This window comes from Condylura cristata, unplaced genomic scaffold, assembly GCF_000260355.1.
Source record: "Condylura cristata isolate star-nosed mole 26May11 unplaced genomic scaffold, ConCri1.0 scaffold00001, whole genome shotgun sequence".
NCBI classification, from domain to species: Eukaryota; Metazoa; Chordata; class Mammalia; order Eulipotyphla; family Talpidae; genus Condylura; species Condylura cristata.
Window position 1 is genome coordinate 19,804,950 of NW_004567102.1, and position 16,037 is coordinate 19,820,986.

Genomic DNA, 16,037 nt, shown 5'->3' on the forward strand with positions numbered 1-16,037 from the left:
TACTTCGTAGATCTGCCTGTTCTGCTCCCCACTCTGTCTCTGATGAAGCCTCTCACTGCCCCTGAGCCTCTGGCCTGTACCCTAGTTCTGTATGTACAAATAAATAAATCTTTAAAAAAAAAAATCACAAATTTTAGAGCCCTCCCTGGTGGTACAGCAGGTTAGGCTGCAGCATTTCAAGTGAGCCATATCCACTTCAGTGTGAGTTCAATCCCTGGCCTCGGAGGTAACCACATGGCACGGCAGACCTCTCCTGACCTGCCCACTGATCCTATCAGCACTGTATTTCATTTATCTGCCTGTTCTGCTCCCCACTCTGTCTCTGGTCAATCCTCTCACTGCCCCTGCACCTCTGCCTTATACCCCAGTTCTGTATGAATAAATAAGTAATTTTTTTTTTAATTATAAATTTCTTTTAATGGGAATATAACTTTTTCCTTTACTCCAGGCTTACCCGATGTTCTTCCTGTTGTTGTCTTAGAGTTTCGTATTCAAGGGCTGGAGCAGGAAGCTGAGAGATAATTCTTTGTGTCTCTGTAAGCCATGGCCAAAGTTCTTCATATGTTTCCCAGAACTGGTTAACCAGGGACTGTGCTCTTTCTAATTGTAGATATCTCTCTGAGTTTATCTGGCAGATGGCATCATAATTCTTTAATACTTTGTCCAGTTTATTCTAGAAAATAAGATGATGGCATGTTTAAGTGGCTTTTATGGTGGTCAGGTAAGTCAAGAAAAACACATTCTCCAGAATGGTTTATGCAGCAATATATCCCCACAGATAAGCAGGTGCTCAAAAATGTATGTAAAATTAACAAATCAATATAGCTTTAAATTTTAATTGCTTTAATGGATAGAAGTTTATATTAAAGTCCTCTGTGTTCACTGATACTGTTGCATATGAGAGGGGATTATTTTTCCTTTCTCAGACTAAATTATATTCTACTGTAAAGTGTTCTTCCTACAAAAACATGTTTCATGTATATAGCAAGAATGTGGAAACACCTTAAAAGTACAATTAGAGATCTAATAAATTATGGTATACAATGGAATTTTTCATTCACTTATTAAAAATCATGGAGTTTAATAAAAAACTTCTAAAAAATAGTATTAGGTAGTACAACACAATATATAAGCAAACAAACAAAATTCTCCAGTTACTCATATAATGTCCTCTATGTTAAAAACAAGTCTCATACGAGATTAGTGACATTTATATTACTTTCTATACCGAAAAAAAAGGGGGGTTACCTTGTGTGAATGAAACTGTAAGAGAAACTTCTAGTTAAAAAAAATTAATTACATATGTTAGATTCAAAGAACACTATGATAGATGCTGTTTTATGAGTGATTATAGTGATTGAGAAAATGGTATAAGATTTTATCACAAATTAACAGCAAAAGATAGAATGCAATAATAATCAAAATCATACAATGACCCAGGAATTATTTTATGCTGATCTAATTTTTTTCATGTCAAAATCTCTGCAAAAAACTAAAGGGAAGGTTAAAACATAAATGAGTCACTATTGGAGAATATAAATGAAAAAAGAAGGATCAATACACATTGTGCATGATTTTCCCCTAAGTTAGACACTAACAGCAATGCACAGTCTTTAAAATATGATCTTCTATAAAAATGTGGTCTTCACATAGACATTTAATAAAAATTTTTGGTGATGATATATTTTCCTACCAAAAGGATTAACATAAATTCATTTTTTAGGCTACTCAGATGTCTTAATATGAATTAAACTAAACATTTTTACTTATGACTGGTTTTTATCAACCTAAAAGATCATTAAAGCTACATAAACTGGATTCTTACTGAAGTATTCAACTCATTCTTTCCCTATGTATCAATAGCTTACTGTGACTTTATACAGAATGGAGTTTAGCATTAGATAGAACCACATATTTTGGTTCTGTTTCAGGTCAAGAGATCCCAATGTTCCTTGTAAATAAGAGTTGACATTTACAATAATAATATTTACTGATAATAGTGGCATTAATGTATAGTTAACATTAACTGGATGTTTTATGTGTGCCAGTTATTGGAGGACTTAATTATTAAGTTTTTATGTCTATTAAAAAGATTGGCACTAATGATTTCCCTTAAGGAATTTTCCCTTCACTGCTATTCTGTGAACTTGAAAATGACTTATTTAAAACTAACAATTTAACTGTTTAAATGGCAGCTCTGGACAAAGGAAAATTACTGTTCTAGGACTGAAAGCTCAGTGCATGCTATTAATGCAAGAATCTCACTACCATTCATGTAGATAAAATTATACCTTCATGGATTGTTTTTCCTCTTCACTGCATGTGGTCATGATTTTATGTCCAGATTTCACAAGTTCATCAATAATATCCTTGTGTCTCAAAATCTCCATGGTGAATGTCTGTGATGTACCAATACAAAGATTAAAAAAAGAGTGTGGCCAAAATAAAAACATTTAGGCAAAGAAGTTAAAAATACCAAATTACAAAGTAAATCATGCAAGCACATTTTCAAGACTTGGAGCATACTAGCCAATAATTTAGATGCAAATGTAAATGTATTTCTTCACCTTCTGAACCTGAAGCTGAGCAGAAGTCTGGTCTTGCTCAAGCCTGATGTCACCCAGAGACATCAATTTCTCTTCTGTGTCAGTAATCCAGGATAACTCGGCATCAGCTGCTTGGTCAAACTAAACAAAAGATAAGTAATTAGGTCAGCAAGTTCCTATAACTGGTGCCAGAAAAATACCTACCTATATTTCTTTGAAATATGTTGCTACATAACTGGAAAATATGAGTTTATCTCTTCATGGGATCCTGAAATAATTCATGAAATGCCCGAAGTTATAAAGAAAGTAGAATTTTCTACAGAGTAAACACAAAATCTTGAAGCATGTTGAATCTATTACCCTGCACTAGTGACTTTAGAACATCTGACATTGTTGCCTTCTTTTCTGATAGTTGTGAGAATCCATTAGGTGTTATGTATGAATTGAACAGCTATAGAAGTCAATAGTGGGACACCACCTTTCAGTCATTTCATCTGTGACTTTAACTCACATTCAATTAACAGTCTGTGTCATGATTCTGAGTAAAAAGAATGACATGTTGTCATTAATTATATATGTACATGTAAATGTGTGTGTAAAATATGTCTCTATGTATGCAGAGTATTCCCCAAAATGTTTCATGTATAATTTTTTTGAAAGATTTATTTATTTATGCATACAGAACTGGGATACAAGCCGGAGATGCAGAGGGTGAGAGGATTCACCGGAGACAGAGTGGGGAGCAGAACAGGCAGACTGACGAAGTACACTGCTGAGAGGAGCAGCAGGCGGGTCAGGAGAGGTCTGCCATGCCATGTGGATCTCTTCAGGGCAGGCGGGAATCGAACTCATGTGCAAGTGCCTTAAGCTTCTTAGTGCAGTGCTTTAACCTGCTGTGCCACCAGGGAGGGCCACATTTATAATTTTTAACCTCTAATTTAAAGCTAGTTGAAAACATTTAAGAGCATTCTTAAACTTTTAAAGAGATGTTCTTTTCTGGATCATAACAAAATTCATGAATATGGTAGAAATCGTAACATAAAGGAAAACATACAAAAATTGAAACCTGGAGTTACTATTGATTGTCATTTTTAATGAACACTTCTATGCCACATTCTTTTAAGTGAAATATTAAAATACCATCACTGTACTCTAGCATACCTGAGTATTTTAAGTTGGCTCTTCTGCATTTCTTTGCTATTATGTAAACAACCCTATAATGAATATCCTTGTATGTAAATCTCTGTTGGTATCTCTAATTAATTCCTTAGGGTAGATTCCTGGAAGTTGGCTACTGAATCAAAGAGCTTGAACATTTTCAAGACCTTGCATCAGATTAAGGTATTGTGGCAGCTATCAAATGAGCAAAGTGGACAAGTGACACCAAAAGAACCAATGACAAATGGTTGCCAACAATGGCCTTGGATGGATGGAGTCTATCATATTCAATAAGTGATATAATGCCAGAACTTGTCAGTTTTTCAGAGAACCTGGAAATTCAGATGAAGGTCGTTGAAGAGAATGGGGATAAGAAACTATGTTGGAAAATAATTCATTTTGAAACACTATGCAACATTACATAGACTCATGCAAAGATGGGAGTAGATGGATTTTCCCCTGTTCCTTGTATAAAAGCTCTGGGCAAATGAAAATATAACAGGGGCAAAAATAAAATTCTTAGATTTACATGAGGATTTAAAAGGGAAGTTATGGCTTAACAGATCTTTAACCAAACATCCCCAGAAATGCTACTGGAACAAATTCTGAGTGTAAACCAACATCTACCCAAAAATACGACGCAAAGTCAGGTTGCTTTAAGACTGGTAAAGTGCTTGGGCAACAGTTGTGCTAATATATGTACTGACTAGAAGACACTTGTCACACTGGTCCTCCTGTCACAGCTTTCAGAGGATCATAGACACGCTAGCAATGTTCTAAGCAGAAAATCAGAGCTTTATCATCAGAGCTCCCATACAAGACAGTACTTTCAAAATAACTACATGAACATTCCTGTAGTCAAACAGAATGTTTGATTTTCCTATGTATATTGAATATATATCATTATTCAAAAAAACTTATCTATGAGGCTTGTGCTTTATTAAAACATTAATAAATGTTCTGCTCACTAATCTATTAATTTTTCTGCTACTGGAACAGATAAGAACAATGTGGATTCTAGAGTAATTCTGACAAACCACCTGAAAATTTTTATCTTAATTTGATTTATTTGTATAATAGTATTTCATTTCAAATGTAACTTACTTATTCTAATTACTAACCAATGTGAAAAAGGATTTATATAAATTTTTTTTATCAACTAATTCAACAGTACAAATGTGGGAAAAAATCCTCATGACAAACAAGTGGAAGAATCTTCCATAGTTGAATATCAGGTTCAATGAAGCTGCATGGTTAAACCTGAGTATGTGACTCTGTACAAAAATCAGAAAAACATTCTAGGCCTTTCTACTTGAGTACAAATACTGTGAAATATCTGAATAAAATTTAACATTTATTACTTTTCTTCTACTGGTCCTTAAAAATAAAGTGATATACCAAACATCTTGTTTGTGTTCTTGCTACTTACAGCATTTATATGACAGTCCTAATGAAGAACCTGAGGCTTTACCTGTTAATACTAATTTCATACTGAGTTTTCCTCCCTTAAAATAAGTACCCAGTGAGAAACAGAATGATGATACCATCAAAGCTGCCAAAATGGAAAACTGAAACAAGCACTGTTTCTTTAACCAAGACAAACATTTACTCTGCTAAAAGAAAACAAGACTTCAAGCAGAAATTTCCCTGGTTACTTTTAAGACTTTTTTTTATTAAATAAGCAAATATTTATTGTTTAACAGCAAACAGAACAGCCATTGTGTCCACATGAAGCAAGTTACAATATAGCAAGGTAGTTTAGATCTATGACTCATCATGATGAACATATAATGTGTATGTTTCTTTTTTTTGTATGATAATTTATGGCATTTATAATGCATGTATTTATAATTGATTATGAAAACTGCTTATTTTATATGTGAAAAACACAGAAAGGAAGATTACTACACCAAATTTGGTTAAATTTCTTTCCTGTTTATCTGGGTGGCAAACATTGATTTTGATACATTACCCTCAAGTTATAGGTAATCTCAGCTGTAACTACACTCTAGGGGCTAGGCTGGTTAGCTCAGTTGGTTAGAGTGTAGTGCTGATAACTACACTCTAGGAAGTATTTTAGGTATCATCAGTGGAACCCAAGCATTAAATGTAGCTACTGTAAATCCTACCACACAGTTGAATTAACATTTCAGATATTTCCTACAATTTAGTGAAAGACATATTAAACACCTGTATTTAAATATTTCTGAGAAACAAAGAGTAATGTTTCAACTTTCTTCTGCAAAGACCATTCTAAATACTTAACATAATATCTCCTTTAATCCTGATGGCAACTAACATAGGTACTAAGAAACTATAGAAGAGAGGAGATAACTAATTTACCAGAAATTACCCAATTAGTCAGTGTTGCATATGAGAATCAAACTCTGGCCTGACTCCAAAGTCCACTCCTACTTGCATGTTAAGTCACCTGTGCATGTAAGCAATTCGGGCTTTGTGAACTCAAAATATTAATGCAATTTCAACATAAATGGATTCAAATGCCATAGTAATTAGTATGTAGTCAATATTTTAGCGCTTCTCCAATCTGACAAATTGCTTTCTCACTTATATAGAAAGTTTTTCTTGAGGGAGAACATAAGTCCAAGATAGTAAGAAGAATAAGTGAACCTTAACCTCAAAGACATCCTTTTACTCTCTTCCCCTGGCTGAGGGTCTTATCACTTTCTTTTGATTAGCATTTCCTTCCATTTTGCTTAGCATTATTCATAACACAGCCCTATTTTCCCACCCCAACACCTGGATGATCTAAGCAAATCTCACTTCCGTGGGGGAGGCTTCCTTCAAGTTTTTTTAAAAAGAAATAAGCAGACCTGTTATTTTCCCCCAACATTGATTCCTAATGATCCAATGAACTAGTTATGTTAATAGTCCCCAAATCACTTATGTGCCTTTATATTGGGTTGTTATGGCCTTCTTAAAAATGTCAAGCAATTAGAACTGCTGAAAGTGCCTGAAATTTCCAACCCCAGTGAAATACATACAATTTAGCCACTTCTGATAACATTTTACATTTTTAGGAGGCAAAGGATGATTAACAACAAATGCTGGAGAGGATGTGGAGTTAAAAGAATTCTCTAACACTGTTGGTGGTATTTTGAAATCATCTAGCCATTATGGAAAACTATGTGGAGGTTCCTCAGAATACTACAAATGAGTCTACAATATGATCCAGCGATTCTACTCCTAGGAATTTACCCCCAAATACAAAAACATGGATTTTAAAGGGAAACCTGAACTCCGATGCTTACTGAAGCACTATTTACAATAGCTTCGATATGGAAACAACCTATGTGTCCAAAAACAGATGAATGGGTCAAGATGATGTGATATAGATACAGGATGGAATCAATCAAAAAAGATAACTTCATGCCATTTGTGACAACATGGATGGAACTGAAAGGGATTATGCTAGTCAAAATAAGTCAGAAAACAACAAATATTGGATGGTTTCACTTATATGTGGAATCTTAAGAGAAACCAAAAAAAAAAAAAAATCAAGAAAAAGACAAATTTAGCAAGGTGACCGTAGATCTGAGGCATAGAGCAAGGGACAGGGGGAGAGAGTGGGGAGAGTTCAAAATCAAGAAGGGAAGGACACAAGAGAATTTGGTCCATGCATAAAATGGTAGCAAGAGAACTAAGGGGACTACACCTGAGAGGAGCTGCCAATTACTGCACATAAATGAACAGTGATATAAGAAAATTAATTTAAAATTAAAAAAACAATAAAAATGAAATATGTGTACGAATGAATGAATGAATTCTGGTTGCAACCCCATGACGTACTGTCAGTGGGACCACATGCAGGTCACTTCCCCACATACTGCACATGTTCCTCTTCGCTCTGAACTGTGTGTCTGTTTAACCTTACTAACAATACCTCTCTGGACAAATTGATAAGTATTTCACAGAAATGCACATATACATGCCGAATAAAATATACGTGAGTATCTAAAAGATGTTGAGAGCACTAGATATCATAGCGCTGTAGGACCTACTGCTACTAAGATAATTTTAGTACACATTCTCTCTCCCTTAAAAGGAAGGCTGGAAGGACAGAACCACATTAGCTACTCATTTTTCTTCCATGGGTTTTTCTGTATTCTTTCAGAAAATCCTGAAGTTTTCTGTAAGAAATCATTTTCGTAGGGGGAAAAATTGCTATTTTCCTAATTAACCCATATTTGTAATTCAAAAAGAATTATTACATGACCTTTAATTAAAAAAAGAAAAACAATTGCAAAATCTTGACTAGAACTAGATTAAGTTTATGACCCCTATGAGCCAATAACAAACTCAACCTGTCACTGAACTAACCAACCACAGTCAACTTCTCAAGAAAATCTTACTCCTCATAAAAGAGAGTATTTGTCTTGTTATTGAGATAAGTCTTTAGTGACTATTCTGAAATGTTCAAATGAATTTTGGTGCAAAATTCAGTATTTTCAAATAGTTGGAATTCACTTCACAAACATACTCATTTCCCCATAATAATAAGGCAAACGCATTTATGCAAACTTTGAAAACAGAGTCATGCAAATACATTCCTCAAGCAGGAATGCTCTCCCCCTCAAAAAAACAGCAGGCCTTTTGCTATCATTGTGTTTCATCAGCTTTGTGGTTCTATAGCACAGCACTAAAATGAGTACAGTGTTATGTTTTAGAACGATATAAATTACACTTTTATGGAGACCTTAGAAAATTAATTTTCGATGCTCCCACCCAATCTGTTTGATTTATGTTTCTTGGTTTGACTTGTAAAAGCTTAATAAAAATACCTCCCCAAGCTTTGCTCTAAAGTATACTGCAATACCACACTTAACCCCATCACATAAAATCTGTTGTAAGAATCTAATGTAAATACTCAAAGACTTCAATAAAAATTTATCAAAATATGCATTGTAAACATCTATATGCAAACTCCTGCAAGTTGCCCACAGTTTTCTGAAGGAGTTATGGTTTGAGATAAGATGCCTATAAAACTATGAAATTATAAACACTAAGTAGCAGAGAGGTTAGAAATTATCTTTTTTCCCCCTTTAGTCACCTTAAAAAAACAATACTTTATGATCATCACAACTGCAAGTAAATGCACAGTTAGTGCTGACTTACATAACTCAAAATGATTGATCAGACAAAAATTAGAACCAGCCAAGGCATAAATTAGCATTAACAAAATGCATGTATATAGACAAAAAAAAAAACAAAAAAAAACAAAAAAAAAAACAAAAAAAAAAAACATTTTGTTTGGAAAGCAGGGCTGATCTTCCTAATGGCTGATTTGCTAAGGCTATGTCTGGGGAACAATGAGGCAGATGGCTGTTAACAGTGGACTGACCAGCCCTGACCTGGCACTCAGATGTCAAAGTAACACAGTCAAATTCTTTTCAACCCCCTCCTTTCATTTGCAAAGCATAAGAAATGAATGGAAACATCATTAACCAAAACCTTTGTTCAGGTAAGAACTCTGGGAACAAATGGAGAACATTTATTGCATAGAGGACACACCACTTGCCCCTACCTGCTGTGATCTCAGAATGGCAGCATCGATCTCCTCCACCTTCTGGGTGATGGTGTCACTCACTAAGTGGTAGCGCTCATTGTCCTCAGCCACCATTTTTTCAAGTCCTTCCCTTGCCCTCCAGGGTACTAGTTCCAGCAAAGCACTGCTTACTTCATTGAGGGAGTCCAATAAGGCTTTGCTGTTTTTGGTTTCCTTTTTTAGTTCCTGAAGACAGAATTAAGAAAACATGCAATCTGTGAGTACTACCAAAGAGTGTGAATTTTAATTGTCCTGAGAGTTAAAGTTTTTTGCAGTTTTTTGCAAATAATGGGATATTTTGGCCCCTCAGTTTCCATTAAGATTTATAGAGCTTTATTATTTAAAGTTATTTTGCGAAAAGGGAAAGTGTTTCCTGAGAAGTTCCAAAGAAAACCGTATTCATTTGTCAGCAAGGCAAGATTTTATCTTTGAAATTTAATATAAATGTATGAAGTCTGGGAAACAAAACTAAGTTACATGTATTATTCTTTGCCTCTGGTAACCTCTAAGTTAGTATTATTCTTTGCCTCTGGTAACCTCTAAATAAAAAGGAAAGTACAAGTCAAAATCATACTGGCTTTATATCATTCTAGTTAAAGCATTGTATGGTCAGGGCGCCTGACCTCACCAACTCCCTTTAACTCACATGATTATACCTTAGGGATGATAAAAACAAAGGCTGTTATCTCTGAAAATAAAAAATGCTTAGCATGGTTAAGTAGTATTTTTGCAATATAATGAGTAAACACCACATGCTATGTACATTGAAAAGTTATTCTAACCAAATAGCATATATCTCTGAAATGATGACCATTTTCCTACACCCCACCTCCCCCATCCAGAAACAGTATTCAACATTCTGTCTCTTGTGTAATAAACTATACTCAAAACCATTACATCTCTGGAAACACATTGCAATACGCTTATAATACAGTGTTCTCATTTCTGGATTTCAAAATTTTTAAACAGTTGTTCTGCTGCCAATTTTCATAGGGCCCCTGCCCACCAAGGCGTCCTTCAGCATATTAGTAATGACAGGAGACAAGTATTTCATTCCTCCGTGAGTAAGACTCCTCAAGAGATAACAAACAGATCCAAAATGTATAAATCAGAGCTTACTTTTTGTCTCACTTGAGCTTGGCTTGCTGCTTCTCCCTTCAGAACCTGAGTTTCATATGAAAGTAATTCTACCTCCACTTTGTCCAGCCAGGTGCAGAGCTCTTCATGTGTAGAGTGCAGCCGCTGTGCGAGCTGCAGTGCCTGTTCCAAAGTCTTGGCTACATCCGTGCTCAGTTTAGTAATGTCTTTGTACCTTGCTTTAATGGCTTCCAATTTATCTTGAATTATTAAAACTTCATCACCTAAAATTTCAAAGGTGTGTTATATCTCACAAAAGGGAAATCAAACGTGGTGGTGGGGTCTCTTCATACACAATTGTACACTGATCATATTCTCTGTGGAATTAAAAATATAGGAAACCTTTTTCTAAAGATCTGACCCAAGAGAAGCCCTTCCTGAGTTTTAATCCACCCCAGGATTCTGGAAAATGTAAACAGTTCTGGAAATGCAAATTTGAAAACTGGAAGGACTACAGACGTTTCAGGTATGTGGAAAACATCACTGGGCATCTATCTGAAGGGTGCTCTCAGTTTTCAAGCACAGGGGTTGAGAACTTCCTGCATTCAAATACTGGCATTGTGGCTTCTTACCTATACAAGATAGTCAACCTCTCTTTGCCCTTTGTGAGTCATCATTACAGGGGATAAGAATAGATACTAAATCATAAGGTTAAGGTTGGGACAAAAACTCAATGAATTTAAATTTGCAAAATGTTTGTAGCAGTGCCTGACTAGCACGTGGACATGCACGTGTGCACACATAGACACACATTTCATATGTATTTTACTTATACATACACATTCATATTTTGTTTTATACATTTATTAAAAATAGCAAATTCATCTGTACTATATACCAGGATGTCCTCAGTTGCCACAACATCAAAGAAATCGTATCATGGGACTTAGAATTCTAGTTCAAAACTCTAGATACTATACTGAATTCCTCCAATTCATAATTACACCACACGCATATACTAAACTGTGAAACATATCTACACAAGGAAATTACTAAAAATGTTAGTTTATTCCTATGTCATATATAATGAATTCAAGCATGGAGAAATGAAGTCTAAGAAGAGGCAAAATACGTGTCACTAAAGGGAATCGATCTTAAAATTAAAAAAATATTTGTTGACAGCCCATGTGCTAATGTAGAACAACTGTTGTCCACAGTGGAAAACTAATGTAATTCTACTGCGGGCTTTTCTGACCATCTTCTGGATTACAGTACTGTATGATATGAGTAATTCATACAACTTCCATTAAGAATTCAAGTGAGATCATGGAAAAACAAGTGAGATCCTATCCAAAACTCCTCTGATTGGCTTTCAAAGCATTCTCCAGAATGGAGTCTTAAAGTGGTTCAAAAATGATAAAGTGTTTTATTCCTCCCCCTGCCTAAAATATTTGGAAAGTGATGCAAAATGCTAACTGCATGGTTATTTGATTTAGAAGATGATCTCACCTGTCGTTTGTTTAAGTAGTTCTAGTCCATTTAGTAATGCCTGGTCAACATCCTGTTTTCTGAGTATGATGTCCTCTTGCAGAACCTAAACATAGGCATCAATTTTATGTGGGGGAAAAATAGCTTAAAAGTTTAAAAGTTAATGTTGGAAAGTTTTAATTAGGCTTCAGAGACATATAGATGAGTAATCATCACATTCTCATGTCTACCCCTTTTCTTACCACTGTGGTCCAAGTCCCATATTCAACTCCCACAATCCACACCATTCAATTTTTCAGAAAAGATTGAGGGCCCTTTGAAAGGGCTGTATGGAGTTGCTGGAGGAGTGGTTAATTATGGGTTTTGTATAAAACAATGAATTAACAAAATGAAAAGTGAAAATATCCAATTACTTTAACAAGACTGTCTCCATATACAGGCAGTCTTTTTTGAGTATAGAATCCATCTTAATCATAACAAAACAAAATAACACATAAATAATGGAAGACTGAGGAAATGACAATGGAAATGAATGAAATAAAATAAAATAAAATAAAATAAAATAAAATAAAATAAAATAAAATAAATCAAAATACCCGAAGTTCAGACTGCTGCTTCCACAGCCCCTCAGTGCTGTAATCCTGGACTGAGAGCTTGCTTAGTTTGTCATGCACTTCATTCAGCCAATTCATCAGCTCAACTTCATCTTCCCCAAAAATTTTAGCATTACATAAGGCCTGCTGGAGGAGCTCAGACCTGCTGTGACTTTTCTCTTGAATCTCAATGTACCACACTTGAGAGGAGTCTAATTTATTCTGCACCATATCTTTATCCTCCCTGGAGCTCAAAACCTTTAAGGACTGGCCAATGCTAACAGCCTGGTGTAAGTGTTTATTGTGATTGATGATGTCATCTTCTAAAGCCTAAATGAAGTTTAAAAAAAAGAGAAACAAAAAAAGGGGCAGATAAAAATGAAAACATAAATAGAACAAAAGAATGGCATTTGAAATGAGTTAAGTTTGAAATATGTATAACAAAACAATAGTAAATAATTCAAATTTATGTCATAAAACCACAACATGGAAAACTGATTTTTACTAATATGTGACTGGTATCTTACTTTATGCTGTGCAATCTGTTCCTCAAGTTTAGATGCTTGGGTTCCTATGGGCTCACAATTTGCCAGCTTCTTTTCTATGGTTGTAAGCCACTCATTCAGTGGTTCTAAGGTTTCATGAAATTGCTGTGCTACCACGGAGATACCTTCCAATTGACGATTCCTATAAATGTGCCAAGATAAAGGTCATTTAAGGATGAAGAATGTGTGAAATTTTCGACAAAAATTTCACTCCTGCTGCTGCATTCGATTCTAAATATTTTTGTAGAATACATCTAAGGTTAAAATTATAATCTCTCACATTTAGTTCTCCTATTAAGTAAAATTAAAGAATAGACCTGCCTTAAGTGCCTGAATGTCAACAAAGTCTTAAGTAACTTGGTTATAATACAATTAAAATAGTGATGATAATAATAATATACTATAATAATGGCAGTAATAATAATGACAACAATAGGCAATATTTACAGAACACATTCTATACCAGATCCCATTTTAAGGGCGCTATGTACTAATTGCCTTCAATCAGCACCTGTAACTGAGATGGCTTTAATCAATTTGTAAACATAATATCTCAAGAACATCCACAGCTTCCTTCACCTCTTCCACCGTGGAATTAAAAGTGATTCCAATTTCTGAAAATTCAGTTAGGTATGATTCCCAAGTGCAACAGTCAGAATTTGTGCCTTAAAATATCATAGAAAGAGGAGAAATATTTCTGACTTTTATTTGTAATATGATTTAAAATGTATCTGAGAAAATAATTCCTTCAATTTATCATGTAAATTGAAACATACTTCCAGCGTCCTCAGCTTTTACCTCAGGCAAGTCATTATGCTGGTCTGTATGGTGAATACATACTACATGAATCAACATCAAATCATTTCCGTTGGAATCAAGAGTTGCTGTCTAAACTTCTGATGATGTTTAATTCTTAGAGAATTATATGATTTGAGAAATTAGCCTTCTATGAGGGCAAAGAGAGTTAAGACAAATAGGCACATGAATAGAATTGTATACTGAATATAATCTCTGTACCATTAGGCCACAAACTATATATACAAGCATTTTTATAGCTAAATTTCAGTTGAAATATATTTGATCCTGAGAAATCAATAAAATTCCTATATTATTTTTAACTTCTGGATTATTATTGATGACTCTTTTTTTCTAAACTGAAGTATCTAGTCATCTAGAAATCAGCAGCAATAGCTGTTTAGTTTAATTTATAATGAATTAAACTGTGAGGAAACCTATCAGTATGTGTGTGATTCATACTATGACCAATCTCCTTTCATTTAATACCACTATGAAGAAGATTCAGGAAGGAAGATTAGTAGAAAAGCTGACATCTACACATTCACTAATTTTTAACAAGCACTAAGAGTATCTTCTATGGCAGCCAGAATACAATGTCCCAAGCCGTTATACAGAAGAGTTCATATGACATGTACATACTAAAGTACAACATGAAACTCTGAGCTCTGCAGATGGTCCTTAGTCTATGTTCCTAGAACAACAATTAATTCTACTCCTTAACTCAAGATTAGACAAATGTTTCTCTTGACTATTCTAGTTCCAACAAAGATAGGCATTTATGGGACATACTCTTTCTATTTAGTGATTCACCTCAGTTTCGCCCAACAGTCTAGTGGCCAGACTTCAGAGCAGTTATTACTCAACACTATTCAATGTGATGCCAATGCAGAGAATGAAAAAAATACGATTTAAAAACTATGTTGAGTGCCAAATCTAGTAGAGCCATGTTCTCGGCATGCTAACATTCATAAATGTCATATCCTTCTACTTGTCTCACGTGCTAGTCACAACTCCTTGCCCTTTAAACCATAGTTGATCTACCTCTAAAGTAGTCTCTTCCTCTTATTGCTCCCATATTATCCTTTACTTTTGCTTTGAAAGATCACCCGTGTCATAACTTCCCTATGTCTATAAAAATCCTACTAGAGTTTACCCTGACCAAGGACAAAGATGATCTTCCCAGTGCGCTCCTGTAGCCCACCTCTATGCCTGAATCATGGTAGGCAGATAATCACTACGCAATCAATGAATGAATTACTCCAGAAAGACATGCTTTCCTTAGACAGAGAGATAGGATAAATCTGGAAACCTCAATATATTATCTTTACAGGAATTAGGAGAGAGGCAACCTGGCCCTTGCTTCCTTTGTCCACATAGATGACAAACATAGGAAAATTATAATTGAAGATAAATATGGTTAAAATACAAAGTATCAATATTAAACCCACTGGTACTCTTTCAAGAGATTAGAATTGAGTCACCTTGTTTCAGCTTTAGTAAGCAATGCCTCCCATCTACTATCCAAGAGGCTCAGTTGTTTTAAAATCTTCACTTTATCTGCAGGTTCTGCTGTTGCAGCAATTTTTTCTCCTTCTCGTTTGATCACTTCCACTGTGGATTTGCGGTCATCCAACAGTCTTTGGAGAAGCTTGAGTCAAAACACAGTAAGCATGAAATCATATTTTAAGTACTTTGGATTTATGACCAAAAGATATATAAAGATGCACATTCAAAATGTTCTGAGTAGTAGTGTTTTTGAAATAACTCATTTTTCTTAGTGACTCATTACTGTTGTGTCAGACACTGTGGTAAAGGCATATCAAAGCAAATTAATATTGGCAAGGCCACTAGACTTGTCATTAATTTTTTTAATGTAATAGGATAGAAAGTACTGCTTAGGGTAAGTCCACTGAATAATGAGAAAGTAACATTACTGTTATTGTAATAAAATAGAAATACCCTAAACATTGTTGAATGTTCTAGTGATAAGTAAAGATACTAACCAGTGTACCAACAAGGACATTTTTCTGTCCTATTGAGACAAAAAATAAAATGTTATGATAAATCATAATTACTGTTTAAACCTTTCCTATGTTAAAATTTAAATCCATTATATACAAGAAAGTTGAGACTCAGAATAAGTTTACAATTTAGTAAGGTGAAAACTATAGGCTCTTGGCTCCTTTTATAAGGAAGCTCCGATAATCCTTTATGAGATGAAAATGAAGAGAAACTTCAATTATTTCCAAAAGGAGAATAGGACAGA

At 34.6% G+C, this 16,037-nt stretch overlaps 1 protein-coding gene across 8 annotated transcripts in view; it reads right to left on the reverse strand.

Moving 5' to 3' along the window:
- DST (dystonin) overlaps window positions 1–16,037 on the reverse strand; it is a 408,501-nt gene that overhangs the window by 51,629 nt on the left and 340,835 nt on the right. For 7 of the 8 annotated variants that reach the window (XM_004673588.2, XM_012720777.1, XM_012720771.1 and 4 more), the window contains 9 exons: window positions 15,253–15,419; window positions 12,956–13,115; window positions 12,432–12,758; window positions 11,857–11,941; window positions 10,390–10,631; window positions 9,250–9,456; window positions 2,568–2,687; window positions 2,292–2,399; window positions 455–673 (listed from right to left, as the gene is read on the reverse strand). In XM_004673588.2, coding sequence (XP_004673645.1) covers window positions 455–673; window positions 2,292–2,399; window positions 2,568–2,687; window positions 9,250–9,456; window positions 10,390–10,631; window positions 11,857–11,941; window positions 12,432–12,758; window positions 12,956–13,115; window positions 15,253–15,419 — 1,635 coding nt within the window. The remainder of the gene's footprint in view (window positions 1–454; window positions 674–2,291; window positions 2,400–2,567; window positions 2,688–9,249; window positions 9,457–10,389; window positions 10,632–11,856; window positions 11,942–12,431; window positions 12,759–12,955; window positions 13,116–15,252; window positions 15,420–16,037) is intronic. The other variant, XM_012720791.1, reaches the window with a different exon arrangement.